Source organism: Monodelphis domestica, chromosome 1, assembly GCF_027887165.1.
Source record: "Monodelphis domestica isolate mMonDom1 chromosome 1, mMonDom1.pri, whole genome shotgun sequence".
In the NCBI taxonomy this organism is placed as follows: Eukaryota; Metazoa; Chordata; class Mammalia; order Didelphimorphia; family Didelphidae; genus Monodelphis; species Monodelphis domestica.
In genome coordinates, this window is record NC_077227.1 from 459,457,583 (window position 1) to 459,472,780 (window position 15,198).

The following is a 15,198-nucleotide window of genomic DNA, read 5'->3' on the forward strand; positions in this document are numbered from 1 at the left end:
CCAGAGGGGGCTAATGCTTTTTTTGTTTTTTTTTTTAAACTTTTTGTCTTAGAATCAATACAGTGTATTGGTCCCAAGGCAGAAGAAGAGCAGTAAGGGCTCTAGGCAAGGGGGGGTCAAGTGACTTGCCCAAGGTCACACAACCAGGAAGTATTTGAGCTCAGATTTGAACCTAGAATCTCCCATATCTAGGCCTGGTTCTCAATCTACTAAGCCACTTAGCTGCCCCTCTTGAGGGGGCTAATTTTATCCAACATCACAGTAATTCAATTGCAAAGCTAGAATTAGAACCCATGTCTCCTTGCTCCATCATCCCCACATATCTGTGGCAGCAGTGATTTCAAAAAACCAAGAAACAAAAATCCAAACTCCAAGTTGATGCAGAAAACTGAACAATTTTGATTGAAAGAGCCATCTTGAGGAAAGAGATGAAGGGGGAAGGAAGAAGAAAACAGAACAAGTGCCCTATACACTTGTCTCTGGTGGACTATTTTTAACCCCTTTCCCTCCCCCTTCCCCCTCCCCATTCCAGCATTGTCCAAGAGGCCATCTGGGGCCCGAGGCATTAAAGAGAGAAAGCAGAGGCTGATGGGTTAGTTTGAGCTAATGAAGGGAATGGGGAGAGAAGGAAGGTTGGGGCATGAAGGATAAACCAGAGGGAGAGCCAGCAGCGTTTGTACACCAAGGGATCATCTGATGTCAATGTCCCTGAGGCAAGAATGAAAGCCAGGTGGGCTCTAAAGACTCTCCCTGTGCTTGATTCGGAAGGAATCAAGCCAAGATCATTGTGCAGGTGGCTGACGCCGAGCAGAGGTGAGGTCCCTGCCTCCAAGTGGGATTTCTGGGAGGAAAGAGAAGTCAGAGCTAAGCCTCGCATGGATGGGGAGGGAAGAGATAGGAAGGGCAGACCTGATGTTTATACTGACACATGTGGCTGGAGAATGGCATGAAGTGAGGGTAGAACCCTGGGAGAACAATGCCCAAAGCCGGGTCAGTGCCCACTGGGCCGGACCTGGAATATCCTCACCCACCCCAAAGAATCCTAAGAACTCTGAGACTGGAAGAAACACAGACTAGCTGGAAGGCGTCATAAAACCCAACCTAGAATGCCAAGAATGGAAGATGCTTTGGAACACAGAACCAGAGAATCTCAGAATGAGACATCTCAATGAGTAGAAAGCATGTCCTAGATAATACAGCCGGGGCTCCCTATCCATTGCAGTCCTCCCTTCTCCCCTCCTGTGATCCTCCATTGCATCAGCTGTGTAGGTGGAGGGCAGGAGACCTGAGATGGATGAATGGACTTTGCCACAAAGAGAACGATGACCTCGTAAATAACTACAAAGTTGTCAATAACCATGCCGTCGCCCACGTGGCTATCGAAAGCAGCAGATGAGACCCCGAGACCAGCCTGAGGACAACTCAATTATTTCCCACATGGACAGAGTTAGACCCTAGAGTAAAACAGAAACTCGTTGATATTCCAAGCTCTACACTTCTCCACCTTTTCTCTCATTAATTGTTAATACTCTCACCTTTCTGGAAGGCTTGCAGAGAGCGAAGGGGCAGAGAGGCAGCCTTCCATACCCAGGCTTAGGCATCATGGCCACAACAGTGCCTAACATTTGCAGAGCCCTACCTAAGGATGAAGTGCTTTCCGAGTGTCTACTGTAACACAGAGGTGAGTGAAGGACTGTAAGGCACGTGAAGCAGCAATACTCCCATTTTACAGATAAGGAAACGATCCAGAGAGTCACAGCTAAGTGAACAGAATTTGGAGTTATAAGTAATGCTTCCCAACTCCCAATCCAGTACTCTTTCTGCTGGGCCACACTGCCTTCTGGAATTGAAAAGCTGCCTCTCTAAATCTGCTATAATCTATAATCTGCGTTTCCTTTTTCCTAATAAAACTGTGGAGCTGCGTGTCCTCAAACAAGTAATGAGACCTGCTCTTCCCTTCACTGAGCTTAGAGAATGCAGTATCTGCCTTCTGCAAACTCATTCAAAGGGGGCTTCCCCTTGCCCACTCCCAGCCCCCACCCTGCCCATCCATGATTGACCTTTGGGTTCCCATGGAAACAAACCCCAAAGGGAATAGAAAGCCGAAGCAGTCAGAATTCAATTTCATTGAAGCCAGCTGCCCCAGTTCCATTAATCCCACCCTGGTTCCTGTTAGATGCTGAGTGCTATTGCTTTGTTCCCAACCTCTAAGGTATAAATCTATCATGAGTGGTAAGTGGCATCATGATGCAGTGGGGGAATTAACAGGCCGAGGCCTGGGTTCTGTTCACAGCTCTGCCACTGACTGGGTGACCTCGGGACCTCTGCGGCCTCAGTTTCTGCGTGGTAAAATGAAGCGCTTCTTCTAGGGGATCTGTAAGTGCCCTTCCAGCTCTAACATCCCAGAATTCCAAGTTCTGTGGGGACTAACATCCGGAGAATTGCCTATCCAGAATTCTCCAGAAGTTCTGTGTAAATTTCTATAGCTCTCCTGTCTACTGTCTCCTTGCCTTCTGTCTACATTCCCTTCCCAAAGTTTCCAGGAGGGGCTTTCTGGCAAAGACTGGATTAGAGCATTGGATCAAGCAATGCTACCTGCTGGCTCCCTGTATGGGCCAAGGAACATCATCTCACCTGAGAACTGTTTTCCTTCAATCACTAGCAGCTGGGAACCAAGACCATGCAGGTATTCCAAGTTCTAGACTCCCTGTTCTGCCCCCCACACACACTCCCACCCCTGACATGGATTCAGGCCCAGAAGCAGGGAGTGTGAGGGGTCTGAGCACATAATCACCTCCTCTGCCTACAAACTTCAGCTCAGCAACTAATTTTACACCAGGCACTGTGCTAGGTGCTGGGGATACCCCCCAAAGAAAATAAGCAGGGATTATTTTTCATTGTCTTTGCACACCCCAGTGCCTTGCACATAGGAGCTGATTTAATATGCTTGTTGGATTGTTCTCCGATGGGCAACCCCGGGGGAACAGAGCTAGGAAGGGACTCCAGCAATGGTTCCTCTGTTGGTGGCTTCCTAACCTTGGAACTGGGGTCAGGTCCAGGACAAAAAAAAGGTCTCTAGTCCCTGAAGAGAAGTTAAAGGGGGTCTCCAGCCCCCCAGCCATGGAGCGTACTAGAAGTTTCTGAGCACTGGTGTCTACTGGCAGACCATGTAAGTTCTCTGTTCTCAAGATCTTGGTCTCTGAAATTTCTATGCCAAAGCCTAGAAAATTTTCCTGGAAGAGATCAGGTGGAAGAAGTGGGAGGATTGAGTAATAGATGGAAGGAAAGGAATAGGAATGGGGAAAAGGAAAAGATTAAGTAAGAATCTAAGGGTCTCACTGCAGGGCACTGCAGCAAAGGGAAAAAAAAAATCCAACCCACCAAGTTTCAGTGCTTTCAGCCCAGATAACAGGTCCAGGACTCCCACTAGACAACAGAGGAGGAATGCAGGCTAGCTCCACAGGCTGGGAGGTGGCTACTGGGCCCCCATTACCCCATAGGGTTACAAGGATGAGGAGGGCCTCCTGCCCTGGGTGGTCCCATCCACAGGGCCTGGACAAGAGGCTGCTCCCTAGAGGGAAGGGCCTGTCTAGGACGCCTGAGGCCCAGCTTCCTGGAGAGCTGTGTCCCATCCCACACTGAACCAGGAGATCCTGGCTTTACAGGGTTGGACCTGGGAGGACTTTCAGGGCCACACGTCATAGGCCAAGCCTTTCACTCTGTCGAAGATATTCAGGGCTGTGGCTAAAGACACGCACAGGAGGCTTGCAGTGAGAAGTGGGACTGGGGTTGGTATTCTGAACCAGCGTCTGGGTCCAGCCTTCTTAGTCTCCCACCATGCCCAGACCTCCGTTCCGTCCCTCACTTGTTGTAGGACCTTATGCAAGTCACTCCTTTTCTTTCCCTCTCGGGGCCTCAGTTTCCTCATGGGGTAGTGCCTCAGGTCCCTTCCAGCTTTCTGAAGGATCCTCAAGAAAACGAAAGGGTTAATAATCCCCATAGGTGACCAGCTAGAGAAAAAAAGAGAGCGACCAGTAATAGAAGTCACACAGACCTTTTATTCATTCCATCACCTGGCTGCGCGGATGGCTTGGGAGCCACAGAACTAGCTCGAAGGGACCGAATGTGCTGTCCAGAGCCCGGTGGCCCCTTTCGGAGTTACTGTCCCTCTGGCCCGAGAGTCAGGCTTGCACGGCTCTTTGTTCATATCACTGAACTTGAGATTTTCAACAAACAAACGATATGTACATCCAGGGACCCCAGCTGCCTGCTGCCGGGGTCCCTGGGCTAAAACCAACCCTCCCTCCCTCCCCAACTTATAAAAGTGTGTACACCTTCTTAAAATAGAACGGTCATTCTGCTCTGTAGCTTCCCACGAAACTTATTTAAAATATTGCACTTGTAAATTAAGAAAATAAAGAGGCAAGGATTTCCTATTACAGAACAATGCATCAAGCATTCGGCTACAGTGTTGAAATAAATAAAATCCTGAGGCCAGGGCCCAAGGTGGGGGGATATCAGGGCACTGAGCACCAGGGCCCCAAGAGATGGCCCCTGGAGGCCAAAACCTACAGGATGTCACCTGAGCACCTGCTGGGGCACACCCCTCCCCTTTGTGCTCCCCGGTTCTTCCAGGGGCTCGCCCACGCCTGGTGGAGCTCAGAAAGTAGAGGTAAGGTTCCTGTACTGGTTGGTCCCCTGTCCCCCCAGCTTCACACCTGCCTGGACAAGAAGAACCTCTCAGCCTGTACCAAAGCCCTTCACACGTGCCACACTCACAGGCCCAATCCCGGGGGCAGCATCGTCGTACCGGAGAGCGGCACTGGGGTGGGGCGGGGTGCCAATGCACATGGCGCCAGCCCACTGGCTTCACAAGTCCCCAGGGACTCTCAGAGGCCAGGCCTCAGGCTTGTCGTATGTCCACGAGCCAGTCCAACAGAGATATGGCTTGGAGGAGTCCCAGGCAACAGAATGGCCCATTCTCTCGGCCAACCTCAGGAGGGTGGGGAGGGAGAGGGCAGGTCCCCTGCTGGGCCAGCTGAGTGTAAACATTCGTCTCTCCCCGGGCTGCCCCAGGGGAGGGGAGGGGGAAGCCCCCTACAACGGAGAGCTCGGCTTCTTCTGGTTAATGAGGTCTAAGTAGAGCTCTGATCGGAGGAATCGCGGATAGGAGTCCTTCTCCATGAGCCCGTAGATGCGCTTCTGGGCCAGGTCAAAGCAGGCCCTGGTGACATTCTGCAGGTTTTCCTTGGTGTGCTCCCGTGTGTAGGAGTCCAGGTTCACCTGGGAGGAGAAGCAGATGCAAGGTCAAGCTCCAGGCCTGGAAAGTGGCAGGAAGACCGGCATCAGGGCAGGCGGCCTGGCCTGGCACACTGCAGTGTTGGCCAAGCCCAGCCTAGAATCATCTCTGGCACCTCCTATCTGCACCTGGGTGAATGGGCATAATCACCCCCAGAATGACTTGTTTAATCCTCTTCCAAGCCCTCTGGTGCTAACCCATAAATAAGGATGTCCTCCAGCCATGTCACATCTAGTCTCCCATCTGTTAGGAGGCAGTAACTCAATCTCTCTCACTTTCTGTCTTAGAATTGATACTAAGTATGGCTCCAAGGCAAAAGAGTGGCTAGACAATTTGGGTTAAGTGACTTGCCCAGGGTCACACAGCTAAAAAGTATCTGAACTATGGGACTAGAAATACAGAAGAAAACATATTGATCACTTGTTAATATGGGTATATCATTTAGTTTTGGTTTTAAAAGATTACTCTAGGGGGAAACTAGGTGGCTCAGTGGATTGAGAGCTGGGCCCAGAGACAGGAGGTCCTAGGTTCAAATGTGGCCTCAGACACTTCCTATCGGTGTGACCCTGGGCAAGTCACTTAACCTCCATTGCCTAGCCCTTACCTTACCTTACAGTATTAATTCTAAGACAGAAGGTAAGGATTTTTAAAAAGTTATACTCTTATTACAAAAATAAGGAATTTCTTTTTAATTAACAAAAAAAATGTTTTTAAGTATCTGAATCCTATCTGTCTAGGCCTGGTTCTCAACCCACTGAACCTCCTTGCTGATCCCTCCCCTCGTCCTTAACCAGTACAGTGAAGAGAGGGGTCTTTAAGAAGGAGCTAACGGCATCAGAGGCTCCAAGAACATGATCCGAGTCCTGGAAGGTTCAATCCCATAGGAAGGGCATGATTAAGAGCCTACAGTGAGTGTGCCAGGTGCTGGGGAAACACAGCAAATGAAAGTCCCAGAATGAAGCCAGGCCCACTCCTATGTGGCTCTGCCCCGACAAGCACCTTCTACAAGAAGAATCCAATCCTGCCTTGCAGTTGTGAGATCCCAAGCATGAAATGGGCTGATCGGCTTCCATTCATGATATTGTTCTGATAGCCGTCCTTTTGCCTCCTGTTGTTTTCACGTAACTACTTAGTGACACCAGCTAGGGAACATAAAGGGGTGAGTTACCTCTTTACACGCCTGGATGGCAATATACTCTGCAAAGATCTTCTTCGCCTTGGATGCCATCTTAGATTGGGACTTGACTTTCTTGAAGTCCTCACATGCCAGCCAAAATTCCAGATTCTCTTCGCTGAACTCTGTCCGGAGGAAGGCACGGAACACTGCGAGTCCGTCTGTCAGAAGACAGATCCCGGGTTACCTGGATCCCTCTCGGGCCGGCACACGCCCAGGAGGAGGGGGCTGGAACACCCCCCCAGCATCCCCACGGGTTTCACACAGGGCCTGCTCCGGAAGCTCACAGGGCTAGGGGTTAGGACACTTGTGTTTCAAGGCCATCTCTGCTACCACCTCATTGCATGACCATGGACAAGTGAATTCACCCTAATAAACTTTTCAATCAAATGAAGGAGTTGGATGAGATGCTCTTCAAGATCCTTTCCAGTTCTTTGACACTGAACTATAGAACTATAAGACTCAATTCAGTCCAAGAAACATTTATTTAGTCTATTAAACCTACTATACAAGGCACTATTCCAAATATTGGCTATTCAAAGACAAAAATAGTCCCTGTCCTCAATGCTGCCCTCTCTTATCTGCCTCTTGCTGGCTGTGGGAGGAACTCATCCTGGCTCAATGCCTGGCTGATGTGGGTACAAAGGTACAGTGAAAAAGATTTCTTCCCCCCACCCCACCCCCAAGCCTCTCTCTGTCAGGACCTCAGAGAAGCAGATAAATCTCAGTCCCCTTTGGAACAGGAGGGTGTGTTGGGGTCTGATATTCATCATGGCCCTTCCACGTGAAATATTTCTGCAGCTTCCTCCTGGTACCCAAGGAAGGACTGAGAGGGAGGACCCCTTGGAGGAGGAGGATAAGGGCTAGAAAGTGACTAGGAGTTAGGGGGGTAAACATTCCAGACATTCCCGTGGGGCATCTAGCTTCTATGCTGAGAGAAGAGCAAGCCTGGGCCTGGGTCTGCCCAGAAAACAGAATCCCTCTCTCATAAACTCTAAAGGGAAGAATGTAGCCCAGGATCCGTGGCCAACAAAGACAGGAAAGGAGGTAGGAGAGGGGGCTGGGGGGACCTGATGATACACACACTTACATTTGTGCAACAGTAGTTTCTCCAGAGACTCCCCCCATTTGAGTGCCTCCTCAGAGGTGGGCCTGCCAACAAACAGGAGAGAGATGACGTGAGCCAAGGCGAATGCTACAAGCTGCCTCTGCTGGCTAATAAGCCACAGCAGCAGCTGCGCCCATCCAGGAACATCAGCGTGATGGGAGCTGTGCCCCTTGCCTGGGGCTGAGCCTTCTCAGTAGACGCTCAAAGTTAACCAGCCAAGTCTTCCGACTGCTCTCCTACCACAGGGTGAAGGGGCCATAGGAAACAATAGAGCCTAGATCCCTGGACTGCGGGGGAAACAGCTGGCTATAGCTGGCAAAGGTGCCTTTTTCCGGTCTTCGTCCTCACTATTTGGGGGAGGGATCATCCAAAAGGAGCTCGGGTCCAATATGATGGTAAGGGTCCTGAGGCAGGAGATGGGGAAGAGAAGAGGAAGCAGGGGAGGATCCAGGGAAGAACTCACTTCAGGGATTTCATCCCTTTGTCCGTCTTGCCAGCCCCGTTGCCCCCGGGAGAGTCATTTCTTCTCCGGAAAATCCCCAGTCTGTTCTTCATATCTTTGGCCCTGAGAGAGAAAAGAGACAGAAGTCTTTAGCCTCGAGAAAAAAGACAAAAGCAAGCAGCTACGGGCAGAAGTGAGGGCCAGGACCCGCCGTCCAAAAGTGTCTTGGTGCCCGGCAGGTAGGTTCAGCCGTACGTACGTACTCTTTCATTGTGTGTCTACGCTGAAGGTTCCCATTCCGGGTTTGGTACATGCTCAGGAGCATCTCCGAGTGGAACTCAAGAGGCCCTGGCTTGGACAGGTCTCGGAAGAAGGGCATGGATCTGGAATCAAGTTGGGCCAATCTGGACGGACACTTCGGTGGAGAAGGAGCAAACTCCCCCACCCAAGGCTCCTTCCACCACCCTGCCCCCAGGCCTGGACAGACCAGGAATGCCCCCCACAGAAAACTTAGCCCGGGGAACCAAGCAGGAACCAGCCTGGGCCAGTGTCCACTCAGAGAAGCAGGAATTCTATGTCTGGGCTCTGAGCAGAGGCTGAAGCTGGTATTCAGACAGGAGGAGTCAGGAAGTAGGAGGGGCTGGGAAAGCAAATGAACAGAAAAAATACAAGCCAAGCCTAACAGCTAGTGAAAGAGGCATGTGTCTTCAACTGGGCTGGCCGGCATCCACTGAGGCCCGGCCCCCACACTCCAACCCCTCCATGGGGCTGAGGCAGGAAGCTGCTCTGAGCTATTTGTGACCAGGCCTCCTCAGTTGCCATGACAGCAAGGGAAGGGAGAAAGAAAATAAGTCAGCAAATACCAGGGATGGGCATCAACACGTCCTGCCAGGATGGCAGTAATGGTTATTTTTAGAACAGGCTCATTTTTAGCACTTTCCCCCCAGAATGTCATTTGGGAAAAAGGATGACAGATTTCAAGGCTGGGGGGCCCTTCAGGGAGGAGAGCAGTGTAAAACTAGCTGGCAGGGAAGGGGTTAAAATAGCCCATCCTCATTAATCCTACTCCCCCCAGACCTCACTCCCTTCCCCAAATCTTGGCACTCAGGATTAGGGGATTGGCCAAACTCAGGCAGTGCCAAGAGATGGGTGCTGGATATAGGCATCTGTCTGACAACTCTGGTCCCTCTGGGCTCTGGTTTCAATCAGCAGGACTGGAAGAATCCCAGGATCCAGCCATGCCCATGCACAAAGGTGCAAAATTAACAAACAAGGCAACCAAGCCATATTGGCTCAAAGCAGAAAACTAGACTTTGGGCACTGCTGGAGGTGTGCCCCAGCTGCCTTGGCCCACAGAAGCATGCTTTTGAAGGAGCCTGGCACTTGGAACCGAGCCCAAGCAGTGCCAACCCAGGGAAATAACATGGGCTAGAAAAGCTCTAATCAAAATGTAGAAAACACTCATTAGGGTAGGGAGTGGGCCAGTGCCTTAGGAAGGGGAGTGAGCATCTATCTCTCCTGCCGTTTATCTTCAGACACTGGGCTCCAATGGGAGAAAGGAGGTAGGGATTGAACTTCATCCCAAGGAGGGAATTCAGGTCTGGAGATTCTAGAAACCCCTAACTAGCCAGTTTGCTTCTTTAACCCTGGGCAAAGTATTACAATGTTAGAGTGAAGTCATCTAATCCAACCCCCACCAGAAACTGACATCCCTAAAATCATACTTTTTCCTACTAGTATTTTTCCTATCAAAATTAATGGGACTTGGAGATCACACCGTCTCTCTCTCTCACACACACACATACAGATTATATACACCCAGATACTACTGACAATTCCCCAAACTCCTGTCAGTTGTGAATCCAAATCTCTCCTCTTTCTCCACTCAAAATATAAGCAGTTACTGGACAACTCTGGCTGGCTACTTTCTCCTATCCCTTGATCAGCCTCAAGTGGAAGGTAAGAGAGGCAGTGATATTCACATTTGTTATGAGGGGGTTTTGTTAGGGAGGGGTCCAGAGTGAGAAATAAATGATTAATTGACCCCTTACCCTCCTCAGGACTACTGACCAAGAATTATGCTCGTCTTGGAGCAAAGAAAAACAGGAATGGGCCTGGAATAATTCATTCTCTGGAGCACTAGCCCCTGGATAATTAAGACTCGACTCCGTTGTTCTGGGCTTCTAGATAGAAGTGGGAATATCCTGCTGACCTTCCCCCTGGAGCACAAGAAGCCTTCGGGCAGCCAGGAGATGCTAGCACTAAGTGTCTCTTGACTCTTAGCCCTGGCCAGTGTCCCTCCCATCATTTTGCCTCAGATAGGTGACAGGTGACATTCCTTTTCTTATTCTTCTCACCCCCCAAGTAGGGCAGAGCTAGATCTTTTTGCTTCTAAAGTGGGAATTCAGCCAGCAAAATCTCAAGTCCTCTAGGTTGTTTGTTGAGAGTGGGGCAGAGTAGGCAAGAGGGCTTATAAAATCATAGATCCAAAGCTGAAAAGAGACCTTAAGAAGCCACTTCATATAATCCACTCATTTTCCAGATGAAGTAACTGAAAACCAAAGGGAGTAAGCCTATTGTGCCTAAGGTCATAGTGGCACTAAATGGAAGTCAATAGAAAGACAGCAGCCCATCGACCCCACCCCACCCCCAGCAGGCCTGTTTTATACTCTCACTGTGCCTGCCTCTAATAGGAAACAAGACTCCCTCTCTCTGGTCCACTGCTTTCACACCTCTTTGATGTTTTCCATCATTTTCAGTTGTTTCTGATGCTTTGTAACCCTATTTGGGATTTTCTTGGCAAAGATACTGGAATGGTTTGCCATTTCCTTCTCCAGCTCAATTGACAGATAAGGAAACTGAGGCAAACAGGATTAAGTTAATTGTCCAGGATCACACAGCTGTAAAATGCCTGAGGTCATACTTGAACTCAGGAAGGTGAATCTTGAGGCCCAGCACTCAATCTATTGCCCATACAATCTCCTCTTTGCCAGGTTTCCTGTGCTTTCCTACTAAGTGAAAGTATTAGGATCCCTGGAAGGGGTCTAGAGCAAGGACAGTGAGCTTGTAGGAGTCTCTGGGACTCTGGGAGACTTCTGTTTCCTAGTCTTCTATTAATTTGTCCAGTAAAATCACTTTCTCTTCTTGGGCCTCTACTTCCAGAGTTCTCTCTAGGAACTTTCTAGCTCTAAGAGGAAAGGATTAATGGGGTAAAGGGCTTTGAATTCCCAGGTCAGATATTAGGTCAGACAAGGGGAGCAGTTAGTTATTCTCTAATGTAAAAACATGACATTAAAGATCAACTCCCTAACCCATGAACAATCAATGTATATTCTCCATTGGCTTGCTCCTCTGGTAACTCCATCCTTTCCCCCTACATCAAGTTGCCTCTATAGCCAACCATGGCTACCTAGCTGCCTTCTTTCCAAGTCCACATCTGGCCAATGCATGTCTTTGAGAAATGCCATGGTTCTCCTCCCAATTAAAAAAAAACAAAACAAAAAAAAAACCCATACAAATATCGATGGTAGTGGCAAGAGGGTAACCTAGGAAATTCTAAGCCCCTTGTGCTCACTAGATTTTACACATCCACATTTTCTTTAACGTAATTAAAATCTTTTTTTGGGGTTTAAGACACTGAATTTTCAGAGCTGTTCGTTTTTTTTACTTTAAATTTAAAGTTTATATATATTTATATTATCTTCGTTTTTAAATATAGTTTTCCTCAGAGTGTAACCCCCCTCATATATAATGAAAAATGGAGGGAAAAAAAGCAGTTTGGAAAAACCAAACACTAAATAAACAAGTCCATACCAGAGCCCCCATCTCTACAAAAAATAAAGGGAGGTGTTTTAGCAAGGTTTTTTCCCCCCAAAGAAAAGGGGAGTGGGGAGGGAAATCTATGACATTGTCCCAATTCGTAAATAGTTAAACATCATATGGATTCGAGTTGTATGTTTTTTCCCCTCCTGGAAAATCCAAATCGTTCCAGGCTGTACATGCTAGGAGAATCTCCCCCAATCTTTGTAGAAAACTGGGGAACCAGGGAGGAGGACCTGGAGAGAACAGGAAGAGATTGGAACCCGGGGCATCTTCTAGCAAAAAAGTATAGGGAAATAGTGTAGTCCCCCAATCCAGGCTCCAATAAAGGCTGCCAAGCTTTCCCCAACCTTAGGTTAAGAAGGTAAAGTCCTAGAAATCCTCTCTGTGGGGCGCCCTTCAGGAAAACCACTCCAAACCCCAGTTTCTTCCTCTCTTGTCCCTCCCACATCTGGCTTAGTTCACAGCTGTAAAATCAAAAATCAAGGTCCTACCTTTCCAGATACCTTTCAGAAAAGTCAACCATGGTGTGGTACATTGGGGAGAAGGCAGTCAGTAGAAAGCAGTGAGGCCAGGCGCTGTGCTGAAGGCAATGGGCTCCCAGCACAATAAATAGTCCAAGGAGGCTGCCGGCAACCAAGCCCCTGCAGCCAGCCAATGGGAGGGCACTTGGTCCCAAGGCTCCCTAGGGCCAGATTGGGAAGGTCTCTTGCTAACTGCCTGCAAGGCAGGGGCATTAAGGGTCAGCCTTCTCCCACACACCAACTCCAGGGTCACCCAGCCCCCTAGACTTTAGCCTAGTTTTTCCATAATTTAATCTTCAAGAGTAGGTTAGAGGAACACGGAGGAGAAAATCTGATAACGGTCCCCTCAGTGCGGGAACGTCCAGCGTGTTTTCTGCAAATATTATGACTGCGAAGCTCCAGTTAATTAACAGCTACATTAAAACTCATTATGTGGGGGGACAGAATTGGAAGGGGAGAGAAGGGAGTCAAGGCACTTAAGACAATAACCGAGATGAGCCTTTGGTCCTACAGCTCCACCTGCTGGCAATATTGAGGATATTATAACCGATTTTTCCATCATTTCTAGTTCACACAAAGCTCTAACAGCATCATGGGTCATAGCTCTAGAGTAGAAATGGACCTTGAGGTCATTTCTTCTAATTCCCTCACTTTATGGATGAGGAAACTGAGTCATACAAAGCCCAAGTTCATACAAGGAAGGGGCTTAGCTGGGTTTCAAATCTGGCACTCCAGTCCATAACTCTCCACTGTACAGTGTGATTACAGTGCTCCCTCCTGTCATAAGGTTTAGAGCTGGATGAGGTCCTGGAATCATCTCTGCTAATTCTTTCACTTTACATGTAACAAAACTGAGGACCAGAGATGTTAAGTGATTTGCTTAAGGCCACGAGTTATGAGAAAGCTTTCTACAATCAGTGCCTCTTCCTCTTCCCTCCCTCTCCCCTGAACCCTGGCTTCCCACCTTGTCATTCCACTGAGCCTGCCCCTCTCCAAAGTTACTAATGATCCCCCCTTTTTTCCTATTTATTTGTTTTTTAAGTCTGGAAAATTTTATTAATTTAGAACATTTTCCATGGTTACAAGATTCATACTCTTTCCCTCCCCTTCCCACCCACCCCCAGCTGATGTGCAGTTCCACTGGGTTTTATATGTGTCACTGATCAAGATCTATTTCCATATTATTGATATTTGCACCAAGGTGAGTCTGCATTTCCAATCATATCCCCATCGACCCATGTGATTAAGCAGCTGTTTTTCTTCTGTGTTTCTGCTCCCACAGTTCTTTCTCTGAATTGTGGATAGCGTTCTTTCTCATAAGTCCCTCAGAATTGTCCTGGATCATTTACTAACCTCTTAATTGTCCAATTCAATGGATATTTCTCAATCTAATTATGCTATCCCTCCCCTATTATACTCTCCCCTCTCAGATACTTTTTCCTCTCTAGGATTTCATGACCCTGCTCTCTCCTGGTTCTCCTCCTCTTTAATCCCTCTTTTTCAGTTTCTTATGCTCCATCTTCATTTGTGTCATGCCCACTAATAACCACAGGCCCCATGGCTCTGTCTTTGGTCTTCTTCTCCTCTATAAATACTGTCTCACATGGATTCAATTATCACTCTCTGCAGATCATTCTCAGATCTATTTATCCAGCCCTGATCTCTCTCTCCTAAGACTACTCTCACATCAACAACTAGCTATTGGACTTCTCAAACTGAATGTCTTATAGACATCTTAAATTCAACTCATTATCTTTTCCCCAAACTCTCTTCCCTCCTGAATTTTCTCCCATTATTATCATCAGTAACCATCTTGCTAGTTCCCCAGGTTAGCCTACTCAGTGACATCTTTGACCCCTCACTTGCACTAACCCCACATATCCAACCTGTCACCACATCATTTCTACCTTCAAATATCTCTTCCATACCCATGTTCCCCTCCCTACTCACACAACTGACACCCACATATAGACCTTCATCACCTCACAACTGGACTCTTTTGGCAGATCTCCCTGCCACTGGGGACCCCCCAACTCCAGCCTATCCTCTGCTCAGCTTCCAAAGTGACTCATGAAAAGGACCAGTTCTGGTCATATTTACCTACGCCCTGCCCCGACACACACACTTGATAACCTTCAGCAGCTCCCTGTTACCTCCAAGATCAAATATACAAACCTCTGTTCAGCTTTTAAAGTCCTTCACAACATGATCCCTTCCTATCTTCCCAGGCTTCTGAATACACTTTAGTCCCTTCCATGTATGATCAATCCAACAATGCTAGTTTTCTTGTTCCTCAAACAGGGCAGTCTGTCTCTCTACTCCATGCCTTTCTGTTCCAGATGGCTGTAATGCTCTTTCAGAGGGCTGCTGGAACCAGCTTCAAGGAGACAGAGTCATCATATTTTCAGTGAGAGCATTTAGATCTTGAAAATCGGGAAACAATACAAATTTGGCCTTGATATAGTATTCATTGCCTAATCTGACTTGAGATGGAGAAAATGTTAATAATATAGATGGAGCTTAAAAGTGTGTCATGCTTTTCAGATAGCCAGTTGTTAAATATTTCCCAGCATACTCCTGCTCTCCCTCTTCACTTCCAACCTACTGGATTCCCCCTCAAGACTCAAACTTCAGATTTTGCAAAAAGTTTCTCCTGGGACAGCTGGGTATCTCAGTGGATTGAGAGCCAGGCCTAGAGATGGGTTCAAATCTGGACTCAAATACTTTCCAGCTGTGTGATCCTGGGCAAGTCACTTGATCCCCATTGCTGAGCCTTTACCACTCTTCTGCTTAGAACCAATACATAGTATTGACTCTAAGATGGAAGGTAAG

General features: G+C 48.1%; 1 protein-coding gene across 15 annotated transcripts in view; it reads right to left on the reverse strand.

Annotated features, from left to right (window-relative positions):
• Positions 1-4,038: 4,038 nt before the first annotated feature.
• RGS3 (regulator of G protein signaling 3) overlaps positions 4,039-15,198 on the reverse strand; it is a 233,983-nt gene continuing 222,823 nt past the window's right edge. For 13 of the 15 annotated variants that reach the window (XM_007474992.3, XM_007474993.3, XM_056812414.1 and 10 more), the window contains 4 exons: positions 8,045-8,146; positions 7,564-7,625; positions 6,468-6,634; positions 4,039-5,283 (listed from right to left, as the gene is read on the reverse strand). In XM_007474992.3, the coding sequence (XP_007475054.1) occupies positions 5,098-5,283; positions 6,468-6,634; positions 7,564-7,625; positions 8,045-8,146 (517 nt within the window). In that variant the 3' untranslated portion in view covers positions 4,039-5,097. Of the gene's footprint in view, positions 5,284-6,467; positions 6,635-7,563; positions 7,626-8,044; positions 8,147-8,286; positions 10,649-12,336; positions 13,283-15,198 lie in introns of those variants that run through there. The other 2 variants (XM_007475005.3, XM_007475004.2) reach the window with 2 other exon arrangements.